Consider the following 20,026-nt stretch of genomic DNA (forward strand, 5'->3'; position numbering starts at 1 on the left):
CACTAGCAGAGTCTGAGAAAACTGACTGTAATTTTGAAAGTTCTACTGTGGGTAAAACATCATGCTATCAAACAGCATTACATATTACTGAGAAACTCCTTGTGAAAGGAAAGAGTCAATCAACGTGGCAAACTTCATTGTGGAGTTACTTTAAAAAACTGCCACACCCATCCTAACTTTAGCAACCATCACCCTGATTGGTTAGTAGCCATCAACATCAAGGTAAGACCCTCCACCAACAAGAGGATTATGTCTGAACTAAGTATTTTTATTTTTTTATTTTACTGTTAAACTACTTACCTTTGATTTTATTTTTTGCTATGCTGAATTGATTTATTTTTATTGAAGTATAGTTGATTTACAGTGTATTTTTAAATAAAGGTATGTACATTTTTTTTTGCCATTACTGCACACTCAATAAGACTACAGTACAGTGTAAATTCAACTTTTTTTAAGCATTAGGAAACAAAAAAATTAGTGTGACTCAATTTACTGCAGTATTTGCTTGATTGCAGTGGTCTGGGTGAACCCCTAATATCTCTGAAATATGCCTAGTCTGTGTCAGTGTCTATCACAAACCCTAAATAAGAAATTATAGGGCTTCCCTGGTGGCACGTGGTTAACACTGCCTGCCAATGCAGGGGACACAGGTTCAAGCCCTAGTCCGGGAAGATCCCACATGTCACGGAGCAACTAAGCCCGTGCGCCACAACTACTGAGCCTGTAATCTGGCGTCCATGAGCCACAACCGCGGAGCCCACATGCGCCTAGAGCCTGTGCTCCGCAACAAGAGAAGCCACCTCAGAAGCCCGCACATCACAATGAAGAGTAGCCCCCGCTCACCGCAACTAGAGAAAGCCCGCGCACAGCAACAAACACCCTACGCAGCCAAAAATAAATAAATAAAATAAATGCTTTTTAAAAAATACCTTAAAATAAAAGAAATTATAGTTTCATGTGGTTTACCATCAACCTATATACAATGTGTTTGTATTAACAGGGCAGGGGTGGGGGGTGGGGGGGATGTGGCTGGGACTCCGTGCTTTCACTGCCAAAGGCCCAGATTCAATCCCTGATCGGGGGCTAAGAACCTGCAAGATACACAGCTCAGCTAGAAGAGAAATAAAAAGTGGCTGAATGTCACCAGGATGAAGGGATAGGAGGGCTGCTGGCTTTTCCTACTGCTAGCATCAGAGCACATATAAAACTACATGGATTAACTCCCTGAGCGAAATCCACAAACTGAGCATCTCCTACACACTGGGCAATGGAAAAAACTGAAATGGGTGGGAAAGGCTAAGACACACTCTCGCAGTCAGCCCCACTCCCACCATACCCCCTCTTAAAATCCTGAGATAACCTCCAACTCCAAGCTTCTCCCTGGGGAGCGAAAACAAAGCGTTTGGACCACATATCTAGTGCCCCAGTTTTTAAGGCTGCCACCCCAAGGATCACCTACCTCTGAGAATCAATGGAGTTTGACAATTATGTATTCCTTGGGATCTCTGTGAACAAGGAAGTGTCTGTTACACAAGCACCCCAGTACTACCTGTGGCACACCTACTCCCAAGATAAAATAACAAATTTCTTAAGGAAAAAGAGAAAGACACCAAGGAAATTTGCTAACTTTTCAAAGAAAAGGGAAAACAATATGTATTTGTAAGTATATATACTGTAGCTACGATCAGGAAGCAATGGTACAGCATCCAAACTGGACTCATGGTCTTTTTAATGCATAGTTGCAGGTCTAACAACAGTTTTTATATTTTTACAAGTTTATTAAAAAAAAAAAAAAAAGAGGAAGATGAAGAGGGGACGTCCCTGGAGGCGCAGTGGTTAAGAATCTGCCCGTCAATGCAGGGGACACAGGCTTGAGCCCTGGTCTGGGAAGATCCCACATGCCATGGAGCAACTAAGCCCGTGCGCCACAACTACTGAGCCTGTGCTCTAGAGCTCGTGAGCCACAACTACTGAGCCCACGTGAGACAACTACTGAAGACTGCATGCCTAGAGTCCATGCTCCACAAGAAGAGAAGCCACTGCAATGAGAAGCCCGCGCGCCACAAGGAAGAGTAGCCCCCGCTGGCCACAACCAAAGAAAGCCCGCACACAGCAACAAAGACCCAACACAGCCAAAAGTAGACAAATAAAACAAGTAATTTTTTTTTAAAAAAAGGTTATTAAAAAAAAAAAGTAGAAGAAAACTTTCCAATTTTCTACAACATGGATGGATCTTGAGGGTATTATGTTAGGTGAAACAATTCACACAGAGAAAGACACATATTGCATGACCTCACTTACAAGTGGAATTTTTTTAAACAAGCTCACAGAAACAGAACAAACAGGTTGGTGTTTGCCAGAGGAGAGAGAAAGTAACTACGTGAAGGCAGTAAAAAGGTACAAACTTCCAATAATAAAGTAAGTAAATTCTAGGGATGTAATTCCTATAACAACAATTCTGTAGTATATATTTGAAATGTCACTGAGAAATTAGATGTTAAAACTTCTCACAGAAAAAACTGTAGCTATATAAGGTAAACACAGACATGTATGTGTATATATATGTATATGTGAAATGTATCAAATCATTATGTTGGGGGACTTCCCTCGTGGTCCAGTGGCTAAGACTCCACGCTCTCAATGCAGGGGGTAGGGGTTCCATCCCTGGTCAGGGAACTAGATCCCACATGCCCCAGCTAAGAATTCGAATGCCACAAATAAAGATCCCACATGCTGCAACAACAACAACAAAAAGATCCCCCAATGCTGCAACTAAATATGCCACGTGCCGCAATAAAGGTCCCACATGCCGCAACTAAGACCCAACGCAGCCAAATAAATAAATATATTTTTAAAAATTATGTTGTACACCATAAATTTACACAATGTTACATGTCTATTCCAGTAATAACAAAGTGCTGTTCTTTCCAAGGTAATCAATTTATCATCAGATAGCTTACTGATCTTTCCAGAAAATGGTGCCATATGGGGAACTCAGTGTTGATCTCTGCTGCTCACAAACTGGACACTCAGTGGTGGTCATACACAGAACAGCCTTGGTGAATGAAATCCATGTTGCTGAGACCATGCAAAGCCTCTATGGTTGCCACTGTGTCCACATTATTCATTAGCCCTCTGGGTGATCACAGGGTTGGCCAGGAAAAGAGGCTGACTGTTATTCACATAACCAGTCATTATATCCACTTGATTATTAAAATGATCCTCAGCTGAGGTGACCCTCTGGCAAGTATTTCACATGTAACACAAATACCTTTATGTTTTTTCCCTCATTCAGAGAGGTACAAATGGCTTTTCCCCAAATTTTCTTCAGAACAATTTTCAACCATCCTCCTTCCACGTCCCTGACCATCTAGACAAACCAATGGACACAGCTAATGAATCGCTATATAATTGCACAAATGACTGTTACTTCTTCCAAGGAAAGTGTACAATCAATTGCACTGGAAGGATTGCTATACAGATATTCCATGAATCATTTGGCCAATGCCCTCATTGTCCAGTTATTATCTTAAGATATATGCATAGAAATAACTTTCCTTATCAAATGAACTCTAATCAGAACTTTAAGTCACAGTTATTATTTCACTTTGATTCTTCTTAGAAAGTGTTTATAATCAGCTAGAGGCAGGAATGCTTTGTGGTGGCATCCAGGAGTAATTTTGAGACCATGTCTCAAGTGTAAGTATTTCCAAAAGTAAGGAAGAAGATAATGGAGTCATAAAACTGCTAGCCCAAGAAAAAGCTGAACAAGAATTAATTTCATGGCTTTGAATAAATTGATTAAGACCATTATAATTTCTGATGAGTTTATTTGAAACACTGTTGGTGTTTTAATGTTTGTATTCAAGATTTAAGAAAACATTTTTCTCTTAATCTATGTATAATTAAGTAAATTTGTAAAGTAATTCTTTGTGAACAAAGATACAATAGTTACTTTTTCTCCCTACCTGCTCTTCTACAATTTGAAAACTGAGTATTCTTATTTTTAATGAGAATATAATTATTTGCATAAATTCAAAAAGAATCTTTTTTCCTTGTAAAGGACTCTACTGGAAACACTGATTATAACACCAAGGCTCTGACTGCAATGTCTGAGACTGGTATGTGCACTGAATCACATATGATCCAAGAGCTTGAAGGAACTAAGGAGCTACTGCTTACAAAGCTACCTTTGGAAAAATTGGCCTGAACCTGCCTAATAGAGTTCCATACCTTATCAGAGAAGTAAGGAAGGTCACTTCCTGGTAGGCCCATGAACCTTAGAATATTTCGGGAACACAAGACAAAGGAATTCAACCAAACCCCTACATTGCAAGCAAAATGTAGTGGTAAGTTCCTGGCTTGACTTCCTAGACATAAGAGGCTTTTAAAAGTCTAGTCTGAAATTTCTTATGAAAAGTTCCAGGAAGAAAAGACATTTCTGACCAGTTACTATTCTTGCCACCTCTATGTAAATAATCAGGCAAAGCCAAAAATAAATAAAAACAAAAACAAATTTATATTTTTTTAATAAATTTATTTTTAAAAAATAAATCTGTTGTTTATAAAAAAATAATCAGGCAAAATTTAATGAAACTACTAATTCTGTAAACAAATTATTCTGACCTTGATTCTCTGACAAAATAGGTGGTGAAAAAAATATGTTTACAATGGAAAACTATAATGTAACCTTTGGATTCAGTCTTGCACATTTACCAGTCCTTGACAAATACTGAATTCCTCCAATTTACACCTCTCTAAATTGGTGCTTCCAAATTTTCTCTATTATGACTTGGAATAATTATGAACAAACAGCCTTCTACCCAGAGCCCTGAAAGCTGATGCTACACAACATCATATAAACTTCAAGAATATTACCATAACAGATCATTACTGAACAAACTTCATGCCTACCACTGACTGGTCCTCTCATAAAGTTTGTCATCACAACTCAAGCCAGTAATTCTATGTATTGCCCCTGTTGTCCACACTCTACCATCTACTGATGCTTTGAGCCCATCATCTACAAATCTTGACTAACTGTCCTCTGGAATCAGAAATTGGGTTTTTAACATTTATTCTTTGTTTTTCTGTTATTTTCACATAAATTCGCCCCTCCTTAAATGCTTACTGCCTAGCCCTGAATGTAAAATGTAACTTCTATTACCAATACTCAACAGACTATTCATATTCAGCTGGTCCTAAATGTACAAAAGGCTATAGAACAAGAAATGAACTAACATTGTTCTAAGAAAGAAGAATGTCTCTTCACTCCTTTAAACAATAGTGGGAACTAACAACCAAACTATAGGTCAGATTCCTGAACCTGTTCCTTAGCACATCTGCACATTTCCTTCTAAAATCGCAAGAACCACATTAAGTGGGTTTAGAAAAAGTGCCTCATCCTCTGTATGTGAAACACACAGTATTTAATCGGGGTTCCTCATCCTCCGCTACTCACCTTGATGAGGATGGCTTAGCGCAAACTGCCTTGTTATTTCTTTTAGTAATTTTGCAAAGGCTGACCCTTACAGGGCTCCTTGGCAATAAATTCCTACTTGCTCAGGCTGTAATCAGAACTGACCCCAGTTCTATATTGAATATCATTTCCCCAACTGCAACAGTACTGAAAAACAATGTTTTTCCACTTTAATTCTCATCCTCCTTTGAAAAACTAACAAACAACAACTACAAAAACACCAACAAGGTAACTCCCTTGCTTGCCTGATGAGTCACAGGCATGAAAATGAAATGAAAAAAGGCTATCTGATAATCTTAATGTCCCCTTCCAGGGAATCATTATTTTTGTCTCCTTGTGGAAGAATTCCTTCCTCTGGAACTAACACCTCTCAGTCATTTTGGCATGAAGTTGTGGGTACAAAAAGCAAAAATGCTGCTATTGGATAACCAGGGTAATGGCGGGTGCCACTCCCAATTCCACTGTCTTGATGGCTGGACCCATGAATGCTAGCTATTAGAAAAACACCACCAATTCAGAGCATTATAAATCTCTTGGTGAACCCTGCCCCAGCTTTGCAACATACTGCCACATAACTGGCACTGTAACTGAGTCTTCAAAAGGCCCTTTCACCTCTCTATCAAGCCAGCTGCTGTTTCAGGATAATGGGGAACATGGTTAACATCACTGAATTTCGTAACATGGGAGTCCACTGCTGTATTTCTTTTCCTGTGAAGTTACTTCCTTACTCTGAAGCAATTCTGTGTAGATTACCGCAATATTAGATAAGGCATTCTGTAAATCCACGGATGTCACTTTTGACAGAAGCACTGTCTGCAGAGAAGGCAAATTGGTAATGCCAGCAAATTTCTATTCCAGTGTCGACAAAATACTGACTCTTTCATGATGGAAGCAGTCCACTGTAATCAACCTGGCATTGAGAAGCTACGTGAACACCTTAGGGAATGATGCCATATCAGGAATTGAATGTTATTGTCTGTTGCTGACAGACTGCACACTGGCATTGGTGAGTGAAAGCCCATGGTGCTGATCCCATGCAACACTTTTGTCTCTGCCGCCATTAAAATTTTGTCGTGTGCCTGTTGGACAATGACAGATGTGGCTGGGGAAAGAGCCCATGCTATGCGCTTTCCATTAAGTGTACCAACGTATGTAGGAATGCCAGAAAAGGGAAAAGACAGAAAAAAAGTATTTCAGTAGTAAACAGCTAAAAACTTCCCAAATTTCAGAAAAAAACTTTATCTGTAAATCAGTAAGCACAACTAAAACTCAAGTAGAATAAACGAAAAGACATTCAGAGACAGATCACAGTAGAAAATGCTGAAGATCAAACACAAGGAGAAAATTCTGAAAGCAGCAAGAGAAAAAAACTCTCTTACAAAACAGAACAGAAAACCAATCAGATTAAGCTGATTTCTCCTCAGATACTATGATGGTGAAAGGCAGTGGGATAGCATAATCAAAGTGCTCAAAGAAAACAAACTGCCAACCAAGAATCTTCTATCCTAGCAGAGTTTTCAACTATGAAAGCTAAATATTTGTAGATTATAAAAGAGAGAGAAAGAATCCACTTCAAACACACCCACCTTACAATAAATATTACAACAAATTCTAGTGAAGTTCTTTAGGCTTAGAACAAGTGTCCATGTCAGTTTTTCAAAGCCAAAAAACGGGGGTAGGGGGAGGGTTGTTTAACATCTAATTATGCAGGTATGGGACACAGTAGACTGCATATGTATTTCTTTTCTTTCCTTCCTTCTAACTGATTTAAAAACCAGCTCTCCATATAATTGTATTATTATGCCAATTAATATATAGTAATATAACTTAATGACAGAACAAATGAGTTAAGCTGGGAACAAAGCTATACTGGACTACAGAAAAGACTCAAGATGGTCAAGCAGATATACAAGAACAAATGAAGACAAACAGATATGGGAACTTAAGAGGCTAAAATACAAAAGCCAAACATACCATCTTTTCTTCTTAAACCTCAACAAATTACATAATATTATAACAACATACTACTACATAGTTCATACACAGTTCAACATACCTGTTGAAGGTGCAACAAATAAAAGAACGCAAGTACATAATGTCATATTAAGAGTATCATTTCTATAGTTCATAAAAACTAGTTTGGTATAAATCAAGGTAAAGTCATATAACTTGATATATACATGGTAAGCACTAGGGCAACCATTAAGAATATAACTCAAAAACATATAATGAAAAAACTTGAAGAAATTAATTTTAAAAATCTGCTTCATGCAGTAAAACAAGAATAGAAGAAAAAGAGACATACAAAAGAAGTACAATGGCAGATGTATATACAATATTTTAATAATAACATTAGACAAAATTGGATTAAATAATCAACACGCAAATTATCAGACTGGATAAAATTAAAAGATCCAACTGTATGCTGTCTTCAGAAGACATACTTTATTATTATTTTTTTAAATTATTTTATTTATTTATTTTTGGCTGCATTGGGTCTTCGTTGCTGCGCGCAGGCTTTCTCTAGCTGCGGCGAGCAGGGGCTGCTCTTCGTTGCGGTGCACAGGCTTCTTATTTCAGCGGCTTCTCTTGTTGTGGAGCACAGGCTCTAGGCGCGCGGGCTTCAGTATTTGCAGCACGTGGGCTCAGTAGTTGTGGCTCACGGGCTCTAGAGCGCAGGCTCAGTAGTTGTGGCGCATGGGCTTAGATGCTCCGTGGCATGTGGGATCTTCCCTGACCAGGGCTCGAACCCGTGTCCCCTGCATTGGCAGGCGGATTCTTAACCACTGTGCCACCAGGGAAGTCCCAGAAGACATACTTTAGATTGAAAAACAGACTGTAAATAAAAATATGAAAAGCAATGGATCATGAAAACACTGATTATAAAAATTCTGGGGACTTCACTGGTGATCCAGTGGTAAAGAATTCGCCTTCCAACGCAGGGGACACGGATTCAATCCCTGCTCAGGGAATGAAGATTCCACATGCCACGGGGCAACTACGCCCTCGCACCGTAACTACTGAGCTCCTCCACCTCACCTAGGGAGCCTGCATGCCGCAAACTACAGAGCCCACGCGCTTTGGAACCCACATACCACAACTACAGAGCCCACGCGCCCTGGAGCCTGCGCACCTCAACTAGAAAAGAGAAAACCCACATACCACAACTAGAGAGAAGCCCCCTGCTGCCACAAAGAGCCTGAGCGCCTCAACGAAAGATCGTGTGTGCCTCAACGAAGATCCCACGTGCCGCAATTAAGACTCAGAGCCAAAAATAAAATTAAACAAATAAATAAAAATTCTGGAATGGCTATACTACGACCAAACAAAATTCTTCAAAACCAAAGAACATTAGTAGAACTAAAGCAGGACAATAAAAACAATTACATGACGTGGAGATGTTGGCTAACACTACAGTTTCAAATGCTTTGTGTATAAATGTATCACATTAACATACAATATACACCTTAAACAAATGGTGATACATGCACAGGTCAATTATTTCTCCATAAAGTTGGAAGAAAAATTTAAATAAAATAATTTATCCATCAAAAATACATAGCAACTCTGATACATGCACCCAACAAAACATATGACACAAAACCTATAAAAATGACCCCCAAAATAAGCAATTCATCAGTAACTGGAGCCTTAATCTCATATTCAATATAAATGGAACCACCAGAGAGAAAGAACACAAAGAGGGAATAGATAGCTTACACAAAACTTTAACCCACCAAACTTAACAAATATTTAGAGAATACTTCAAATAAAAACAGAATATATATATTCCTCTCATGCACATTAAACATTCTCCAAGATAGAACAAATATTATGCTGCAAAATAAATGAGTAAAAAACAAATTGAAATAATATGAAGCATGTTCTTTGAACAAAACAAAATGAAATTTTAAAAAATAATACCAGAAAGAAATGTGGAAATTAAAGAATACATTCCTGAATAACCAATAAGTCAAACTAAGAATCAAATTCTCAATAGACACAAAAAAGAAATTTGACCAAACACATCACCTTTTCATGATGAAAAAAACATAACTGAATAAAATTAGAAAGAAACTTCAACTTGATAAAAGATAGCTAAGAGGGCTTCCCTGGTAGTGCAGCAGTTAAGAATCCACCTGCCAATGCCAGGGGACATGGGTTCAAGCCCTGGTCCAGGAAGATCCCACATGCAGTGGAACAACTAAGCCCATGTGCCACAACTACTGAGCCTGCGCTCTAGAGCCTGTAAGCCTCAACTACTGAGGCCCGCAAGCCTAAAGCCCCTGCTCCGCAACAAGAGAAGCCACCGCAACGAGAAGCCCCCACAATGAGAAGCCCGCGCACCGCAACGAAAGAGTAGCCCCCACTCACCACAACTAGAGAAAGCCTGAGCGCAGCAGCGAAGACCCAATGCACCCTAAAATAAATAAATAAATAAATAAAATGTTTTAAAAAACAGCAATAAGTGTCAAGTGAAGGACTTGCCTGGTGATCCAGTGGTTGGGAGTCTACTTCCCAATGCAGGAGACACAGGTTCGATCCCTAGTCGGGGAAATAAGATCCCACATTCTCCAGGGCAACTAAGCCTGCGTCCTGGAACTACTGAGTCCACATGCTCTGGAGCCCACAAGCCGCAACTAGGGAGCCCACGTGCTGTGACTACAGAGCTCACACGCTCTGGAGCCCACGTTCCACAACCAAAGAGAAGCCCACGCACCACAACGAAAGATCCCGCATGCCACAACTAAGACCCAACACAGCCCAAAAATAAATAAATAAATATTTTTTCAAAAATTAAAAAAGTAAAGGGAAATTATGAAAATAATTCTATTTATAATAAAATATGGTTCAACTATACGTTATCGGCAAGACAAAATTTACATTGAAAGATACAAGTAGTTTAAAAGAAATAGGCTGTAATGTGTGGTACCAACACAAAACCAGGCATAAAACATCAACAGAACAGAAAGTTTAGAAATAAACTGTTTTCTGTTTCTTTGAACAGAAAGTCTAGAAATAAACCAACAGATTTGTGGCCAAGACTGGTGACAACAGTGTCAAGATCATCCAGTTGGGGAAAGAATTTTCTTTTCAACAAACACTGCCAGGACAACTACATATCCACATGCAGAACAATAAAGTTGAAACCTTACCTTACACCACACAAAAAAAATTAACTTAAAATGATCAAGAACCTAAGAGTTAGAGCTAAAACTACAAAACCTTTAAAAGAAGAATGTGGATAAATCTTTATGACTTGGATTGGTACTGGATATACGGTACAAGCAACAAAAGAAAAAAAAAGTTATATGGGAATTCATAACAAAACTTTTGTGCCTCAAAGAACTCTATTAAACATGAAAAAAAGACAACCTAGAGAATAAGAAAACATTAGCAAGTCAACTAGATATATAAATAATATTGCAACTCAATTTAAAAGGGGCAAAGAATCTGAATAGACATTTCTCAAAACAAACAAACACAAATGTCCAACAAACAAACAAGAAAATGTCCAAACAGTTAGTCATCAGGGCAATGAAAATGAAAACTAGAGTGAGAAAACATGTTACACCCATTAGGATGGTGGAATTTAGAAAAGACAGAACAAATGTTGGCAAGAATATGGAGAAAATGGGGTCTTCCAACAATGAGTGTCAGAATGTAACATGGTGGAATCACTCTAGAAATTAGTTTAACTGATCAAAAAGTTAACAGCACAGCAAATTCAACTCTGAGGTATACTTCCAAAAGGAATGAAAATATGTCTTCAAACAAAACCAGGGACACAAATGTTCAGAGCAGCACGATTCATAGCCAAGGAGGAGACAGCAAATGCCCATCAGCTGGTGGAATAAATAAAATTAATATCCATAAACTGTAATTTATAGTTCTAAAAAGGAATGAAGTACTACTACTGATACATGCTACAGCAGACACAAACCTTGAAAACACTAAGTCAGAAAAAGAGTCCAGACTAGACAAACATGTAGAAACACAAAGTAAATGATCACTTTCTTAAGAAAGGGATCATGGAGGACTGAGAGAGAGAATACATGTTTTCATTACTGTATGATAAAAATATTTTAAATAGTCTAAAATCAAATGTGGTATAGGATACACAAACTTTGTGAATATATTAAAAATCATTAAACTGTACCCTTCAAATGGGTGTATTCTATGGTAGATGAATCATACTTCTGTAATACTATTATCAAAAAATAATAGTAGTAAATCTAAATAAACTTATGTGAATGTTTCTGGATTAAATAAACCTTCATACTTAACTGTTTCTTTCCACTCCAAGTACTTCACAAAAGCCAGCAACACTTTCAGTTACATAAGGGGTCAACACATGGGTTTTCAAACTCCTTGGGTAACCTAAAATTTCTTTGCAGGTAACATAACACTACCTATAACTAATTCTCATAAAAGTTATATATAAAACGGATATTATAGGTTATATCCCATTATAAGATAAATTTGTTTTGAAAAGCAATCTATTTAGCAATCTATTTAGCTATCTGTATCACACTTGAAAGCACATATGCATTGAAAGATTAATCTGCTAGCTAGTTTAACTTTACTGCTTAAATTAAGATAACACAGTGGATAATTTATCCTTACACGCCATTCTTACTTAGACAGATTTTCTAACATGGATGACTTTAATTTTCCCCAGAGATCCAACCATAGCTTTTTAGCCTTTTAGCCTGATTCACCCATCTTTAGAATCACCATTATGCATCCTTCATCTAGTCCCAGCTACAAACTTTAAAAAGGAACAGATTTTTTTACTTGATTTTGTTATTAAAGTTTCACACTTAGAATGTCTTTTTAATTAGTCAGAAAAATACTAATTACGAACAATATACTTCACATAAAACAGCTGGCACAAAATACCTTTCTCCCCCTTTCCATGTTCCCTACTTAGAATTAGTATTTCATATAATGTGCCCCAAAATAAGAAAACAAAATCGGTATTCAAAGGTGCACTAACCTTCCAGTAGTCAGACTGTAAACTGTAGTATCTCTGATAAGCAGATAATGCTGAAAAAGGGAAAATAGTTATTAGTCCAATTATGTCCTATTTAAAAATCCACAACACAGATTTTAATATTTTAATACAAGCTGCCCATCATTCCTGCCTCTCCACAATTATATAAACAGCAAAAAATTTAAAGTTTATGCCCTACCAAGTTAATCACCTATGGAAATAATAATTATAATGGAAAAATAAATAACCTACAGGATATCAGGTATATAAACCATCATCAAATCTCATCCTTGCACTTAGAAAAATGTAAAACCTTGGCACTTACTTTAATTCACTTGATCTCCGTAATCAACCAAATGTCATGAAAATTTTCTAAGGCTGTTTTTACACACTATAATGAATTTTCTCAGAATCCAACACTTTCCAGAAAGATAAAACCTGAGCTGTAACAAACCCTTGTTTCTGGTGCTTCCTTTCACATAATCAACATCATCTTGGGCTACTAGCTTCAGTACAATTCCAAGATGGTTATTCCCACACTCCCTAATCCATCTAAAGGCACATAAAGTCTGGAATCACATAAGGAAGTTCCTGTCAGCCTAAAAAAAAGGCACATAAGGTAAAAAGGTAAATAGGAAATCACATAAGCCAGGGCTCCCCAACCCCCGGGGCTGCGAACTAGTACAGTCCTTGGCCTGTTAGGAACTGGGCCGTACAGCAGGAGGTGAGCAGCAGGCAAGCAAGCAAAGCTTCATGTGCCACTCCCCATTGCTCACATTACCACATGAACCATCGCTGACCATCGCTACCCCACCATCCCACCCCCCATCCATGCAAAAATCCACGAAACCGGTCCCTGGTGTCAGAAAGGTTGGGAACCGCTAAGATAAGCACATCAGAATTAGTGTGAACATTCTTTAAAACTAAGAACAACAGGAAACTCCATCATGATTCCAAAGGAATAAGAATGTCTTTGAATTATCTGTTAAAGTTCCCAAGGGACAACGTTTAGAATGAAATACACTTAGGAATGAACACTGCCTTAAAGTCAAAGTAAAATAGGAATATTACAGTACGTGAAAGGAAGAGCAGATTGCACACAAGTATTGTAACACTGAAGATTTTCATATTTTCAACAATCATTTTTATGAATTTCAGACATTTTCTCAATAAAGCCAAAAACATTATCTAATATCCTTTCATGAAAATAACTAGAGTTAAGAGAAAGCAAGACCTAATGAGAAAAACCTGCTTTTTCAAGTATTATCATAAAATTATAATAATAATCAGAATTTCAAGATAACCAAATGTGTGGTTAAAAGACACTACTATATATGAGAATCACTGCATACAATACATCTGAGAACTGACTGACTAAAATGTTTGTTTTTACAAAAAAATTTAAAGGAGCAAGGCTAACACAAGTAGTCACAGATTACCAGAGAAAACACTCACCAAGAGAAACAACCCTTGAAACAAGTGTCAGGGTACAAAAGTTCAGTGCAGACATGCCTGAGATTTAAAACATCCAGGGCTCCCAGGTAAAGGAGGAGCCCCACAGTAGTGCAAGACTTCCTTCTAGGGGCCCAGTCATACTGCCACATGTTAATCTGAGAAAGAGCTCCACAAGCTTCTGGCCAAAGAATGGGAAAAGAAACAATTTTTAAATACCCCAGAGCATTCTGGTCGTAACAATCTGGAAAGTAAGAAAAATACTCAATTCCAGCCCACTCCAGTCATCCTATCCAACCTAGAAGGAAGAAAACAGAAATTCTGATGCAATTCTCTTTGCAAAGGCATAGGCTAACTAAAAAGACTGAGACCTAATCTTAAGACTATAGAACACTTTTCCCTCCCCTAACACCTTGCTACCCCATTACTAAAGGCCTATTTACAGCAGTTCTTTTTAACTGGTACACCATGTAGAGATACCAAGAAAAAATTACAAGGCACACCAAAAAAAAAAAAACAAAGAGAGAGAGAAGCAGCAAGGGGCACAGCAAGCATCAGAAACAGATGTGGCAGTGATGTTGGAATTATCACATCAGGAAATTTAAAACAAGTACAACTAATATGCTAAGGATATGTAATAGCATACCAGAATGGAAAGACAATGTAAAGAGAGATACAGAAGGCCAATAATTTCAAGTACAAATGCTGAAGATCAAAAACACTATAACAAAAATTATGAGAGTCGCAATAGATTAGATACTGCTAAGGAAACGGTATCTGAGATAGAGGCTTTATCAAAAGAATCCTCAAAAACCCCTAAAAAGGGAAGATTAGGGAAAAAAAGAACAGAATATCCAAGGCTGTGGGACAACTAGCAAAGGTTTAACAAAGTGTTACTATCCTAACAAAAGATAAAGAAATACTATACTATCAAAAGATAAAGGAAGAGAGCACAGGAATTATTTGGAACAATAATGAATGAAATTTCCCCCAAATTAATGTAAGACAATAGACCATAGATTCTGGAAGCTAAGAGAACAGCAAGCAGGGAAAATGACCAAAGCAAAAAAATACACTGAGGCATATTTTCAAACTGCAGAAAATGTTTATTAAAAAAAAAAAAAAGACCATGGATACATGGATAGTAAGGCTAATGTATCTTTTGTTTTGTTTTTTGACTGTAATAATAAGATCTGTATTGAATGATGTCTTGAGAGGGGAAAAGTAGTGATAGGAATGAAGACAACAGAAAGAGCTTGGAAAAGATAATTCAAACCTATCTTCAGTTAACAAAGCCAATTATTGACTTATATGAAGAAATGGGGAAAGTCAAGAAAATAGATGCTTCTAAATCTGTTGATGAAGTTTTTGATGAAGCTGTGAAGATTTTTGACAAAGAAGGCTAACTCTAAACCTGAAAGCATCCTTTAAATAATGTTTGAAAATACTGCTTTGATAGCTGCTATCACAACCTCTTTTTACATCTCAATTAATGTAATCGAGATGTATAATTACATCTGAATTAATGGCCGGAAAGTACGTAATAAGACAAATTAAATTTTTTACCTTTTTCTTTGGGAGGGAGGGTCACAGGAGTAGACAGTAAATTTGAGTCTGACTTCATCTTAGTTACGGTGTCCACAAAACAAAGAAGGGCATTAGCTAGTTTTTGTTTTTACTCAAAAAGAATATCCCTTTTATTAGTTTATAGTTTGTGCCTTCTGTGACCAAAACTTTTAGTATGTCTATCCCTTCAGTAATTACAACATGCTTGGATTAGGGATTCCCCACGTCTTTTTCTCTTGCAGGTTTTAAATTCCCAACATATTAAGTTGTAGGCCAAATTCCAAAGGAACTTTTCGTGTGGTCAGTTCCAGCACAATGTGTTTGGTAAACAAACTCATGAAGTGAATTCCCATAAGTGCTTGAGTATTTATCAAATAACTGACCATTTCCAATAGAAAAGTAAGAAAACTTCGGCTTTGTTTTACTACAACTTGTACAAGGTTCTGTGACAGGGCACAGTCTTTGCTTCCAGGGATTGGGATGGGGGCACTGCAGGGACCTGGCAGAATTATCACCTTTATTCTGACATAAATCTGAGGGTAAGGGGCAAGTATCACACCCTGGACATGTATTCCTTATGCTCTATTATATAGTGTTATTAATGATTAAACTGATCTTAACAAAATTCCTAGCGGTGAAACCTTGAAATGCATGTACTTAGATTTATGGCCAAATTTTTTAGTTAGCATTTTAGTTTTACTTCAAAGTTATTTTCTTTGTTTTCCAGACTAAGCATAGGGTTAGTACAAAGGAGATGAAATCTAATGGTTAAATTTCCCATTTGTATTTTATTTTCTTGAATATTTTTTTTCATAGCACTTTAAGAAGATTTAGAAATCAATGCACTTTGGTGCATTGAAAAACAATAAATTTATCTTATTTAAAAAACACACAAAGAACTCTTGAAACTCAACCATGGGAAAACAGCCTGATAAAAAATGGACCAGAGAACTTAACAAACACCCCACCAAAGAAGAGATACAGAGGGTAAAAAATCATATGAAAAGATGCTTTACATAATGTCATCAGGGAAATGCAAATTAAAGCTATATACTTATTTAGAAAGTCCAAAATCAAAAACACTGACAATACCAAATAATGGCAAGGCTGTGGAACAGAAACTCTCATTCATTCCTAGGGAATGCAAAAATGGTACAGCCAATGGAAAACAGTTTGGTGGTTTCTTACAAAACTTACACATACTCCTATCATATGATCCAGCAATCATATTTTTTACCCAAAGGAGATGAAAATTTTATGTAACTATAAAAGCCTGCACATGGAGTTGCCTCTTGCCCAAGTTTCCATTTTAAAGTTTAGATATCTCCCCTTAAGGAGACAGGCTGTCAATCTTTCTTTCCCCAACTCATCAACGTGTTGCAGAAGTTATATTCCAAGCAAGTGCAAATGACAGCTAGGGCTACTTTACTCTACAAGCTCACACTCATGGGATGGAAGCTCTAATGCACAAACAGCAGAGAAAACTATGTTCTCTAATTGCCCTTACCTATATCATACTCCATGTCAGGAGAGGCAAGGTACCTGTCTAACATCTCCTACTGTATCAGAGGATCATTCCAAAAGAACAAGGCCACTTATCCCACACTCCAGCCCTGGAAAAATGTGGCAGAGGTTCTATGTTATAGAACACAGAACTCAGTGGCTATCCCTAAATAACTGAATTTACATGGAAAAGAGGTTTAAAAAGTTAAAAACTAACACTATTGTTGAAAACAATGGAAACTTTTTTATATTAAGTAATTAAGAGGAGGTTGTTCGCTCTAAGAAAGGAAAAATCAAGTACCTGATAAAGGAGTTGTACACACAATACTACACAAATAACTCTCAAAACTCAATAATAAAACATATAAAACAAAAAGTGTAATAATAAAAGAAAAACATCACAGACTAAGACACCAAGTAAGCACAGGAAAAGATGTTCACCATCATTATGGAAATGAACCATACTAACAATAACAAGTTCTGACAAAGATAAAGAGCAACAGTGATTCTCATAAACTGCTATTGTAAATAAATACAAACTTGGAACAGCTACTTTGGGAAATCATAAGCAATTTGTTGTAAAGTTATAATAAACTTACCAGCAATGCACTGACCCAGAAATTCACTCCTAAGTAAAACTAAAACTTAAATTCATACAAAACCTGGTATGTAAAAATTTTAGGCACTTTTTCCACAACTGCCAAACTTCCTTTAATGGGTGTTGGGGTACACAAACTGTCGAACATCCAGACTACAGAATATTGTTCAGCAATACAAAGTAAATATTGATACACCCCATAACATGAAGAAATCTCGTGTGTCATGCTAAATTAACAAAGTTCAAACTCAAAACATTGTCTAAATTTATCCTAACAGAAAACAAAGCCCAGGTCTCTGATAATTCTGTGGCGTCAACGTATCAGAACTGTACTACCTGCCTCCAAACTTCTTAGGTGAAAGAGAAAAATGCTAAATAATACACAGATCGCTCATGCCGCCATGGTACTTTTACTAAAGGATAGTTTATTAATTATTTTAAGTCTTTATTGAATTGGTTACAATATTGCTTGTTTCAGGCTTTGGCTTTTTTGGCCCCAAGGCATACGGGAGCTTAGCTCCCAGACCAGGAATTGAACCCACACCCCCCTGCATTGAAAGGCAAAGTCTTAACCACCCAACTGCCAGGTAAGTCCCTAAAGGATGGTTTAAAAAGAAGTAATTCTAAAAGACACAACTCTTTTGTAAAGATATAAATGAAAAATGCAAATAAAAATCAAATCAAGCCAAAGTATCAAATACAGACCAAATTTTTGTATCTAATATTTAATGAGTAAGTTGACACATGATTCAAAACAATTATTAAAAATTATCCTTCTGAAAGAACATCTCTCTGTGCCCATGGGCATACATAATCAATCAGTGTTCAACAGTTCTAGTCAGTGAAGCATATAAAGCTGAATATGAACTCAAAACCACTGCAGGCACCAAAACCAAATTATAAACAAAGTATATACCACTGAGACAGGCTGGGAACTGGGACCCTTTACTGCAGTGCTTGCTCCTCTACCTGAGCAACAATAAGGGACTAAAATAACTGTGCACGTGTATAGCTGGGGCAAATTATGAACAAGTTACAAAAAGACCAAAAACCACCTACCACAAGGTGCCAGGAGAAAAAACAGTACTGTGCACAATTTCCTGCACACAGCACCAACAAAGGGAGTGGGCAGACCACCCAAGCCACCCCTCTGGCCTGACCCCTGGATCCGCCCCTACCCTCACCCAACTTAAGGGACCAGCTAACACCCTTTAGGGAGTAAGCCAGGGAACCTGTTAACTTGTTTTTGCTCCCCCCCTGCTGCAGCACTGAGTCCCAGTAAAACTTTGCCTTAATTTCTCTTCTAGCCTCTTATCAATTTCTACTGATAAAGTCCAAGAACTATGGTCAGTAACATCACCAGCATATTTTATACCTTTTTATGACAACAGATTAATGTCAGTACTGAATTTCCCTAATATATTGCTTAGCTAAACTTTAAAAATTTTTGTTTTTAGTACAATTATCAATAGCAGATAAGCATGAAACATACTAAGTACAGACTTAAATGACAAAGAAAGGTATATACTATACTACTGCATAAAACTGTAACAGGAAAGAACAATTCTGACTCCATATTAGATGTTTGTATTTTAATCTCTGTATTCTATTGCTTTTGCTTTGAGTTAAATTCAGGCCCATAGCCTGAAATATAGAGGATAGCCTATTCTCAAGGCTCTTACCTTTAAGAGTATAACACTTTTCCATTCACATAGAAATTAAAAGTTGCAGAACAGAGAATAACATATTTTTTGCTGGAGGTTTACAGGAACATCATGACCTGACCTGAGTGGACAATTATAAGAACAAAGGATTCCGATACCAAAAAGTATGCAACAAACAGCCACTCCCTTCCTCTTTTAGTATAAAAGAAGCCTGAATTCTGACTGGGGTAAGATGGTTCTCTAGGACAGTAGAGCCTGAACTTCTTGGCACCAGGGACCAGTTTCGTGGAAGACAATTTTTCCACGAACAGGGCAGGGGGGTCAGGCAGTAATGTGAGGGATGGGGAGAGGCAGATGAAGCGTCACTCGCTCTAGAGATCGGGGGTTGGGGACCCCTGCTCTAGGACATTAGTCTACCATCTTCTCGGTCTGCTGGCTTTCCAAATAAAGTCATTACCCCTTGCCCCACCAGCACATCTCCCAATTTAATGGCCTGTTGTGCGGCAAGTAGAACACGTTCTCACTCTGTAACAAAACTACTATGGTATTACTAAAGCAAAGCATGGACAGTAAGTATTCATTACTAAAAATAACCTAAGCTGAAGTAACATAATCAATTTTCTGATTTTAAAAAAGTTCAAAATTTATAGAATATTTAAGGGCCTAAAGGAAAGAAAGTATCAAGCTGAGAAATTAAGAGTTAAAGATACACTTTAAATGCTAAGCTAAAGGGCTTCTCTGGTGCCATAGTGGTTACGAATCTGCCT

At 37.4% G+C, this 20,026-nt stretch overlaps 1 protein-coding gene across 6 annotated transcripts in view; it reads right to left on the reverse strand.

Annotated features, from left to right (window-relative positions):
• The window catches only part of LOC137757679 (lysine-specific demethylase 6A-like), a 159,172-nt gene that overhangs the window by 99,040 nt on the left and 40,106 nt on the right, over window positions 1-20,026 (reverse strand). For all 6 annotated transcript variants that reach the window (XM_068534286.1, XM_068534285.1, XM_068534284.1 and 3 more), the window contains exon 4: window positions 12,480-12,529. In XM_068534286.1, the coding sequence (XP_068390387.1) occupies window positions 12,480-12,529 (50 nt within the window). The remainder of the gene's footprint in view (window positions 1-12,479; window positions 12,530-20,026) is intronic.

Source organism: Eschrichtius robustus (genome assembly GCF_028021215.1).
Source record: "Eschrichtius robustus isolate mEscRob2 chromosome Y unlocalized genomic scaffold, mEscRob2.pri SUPER_Y_unloc_3, whole genome shotgun sequence".
Classification (NCBI taxonomy): Eukaryota; Metazoa; Chordata; class Mammalia; order Artiodactyla; family Eschrichtiidae; genus Eschrichtius; species Eschrichtius robustus.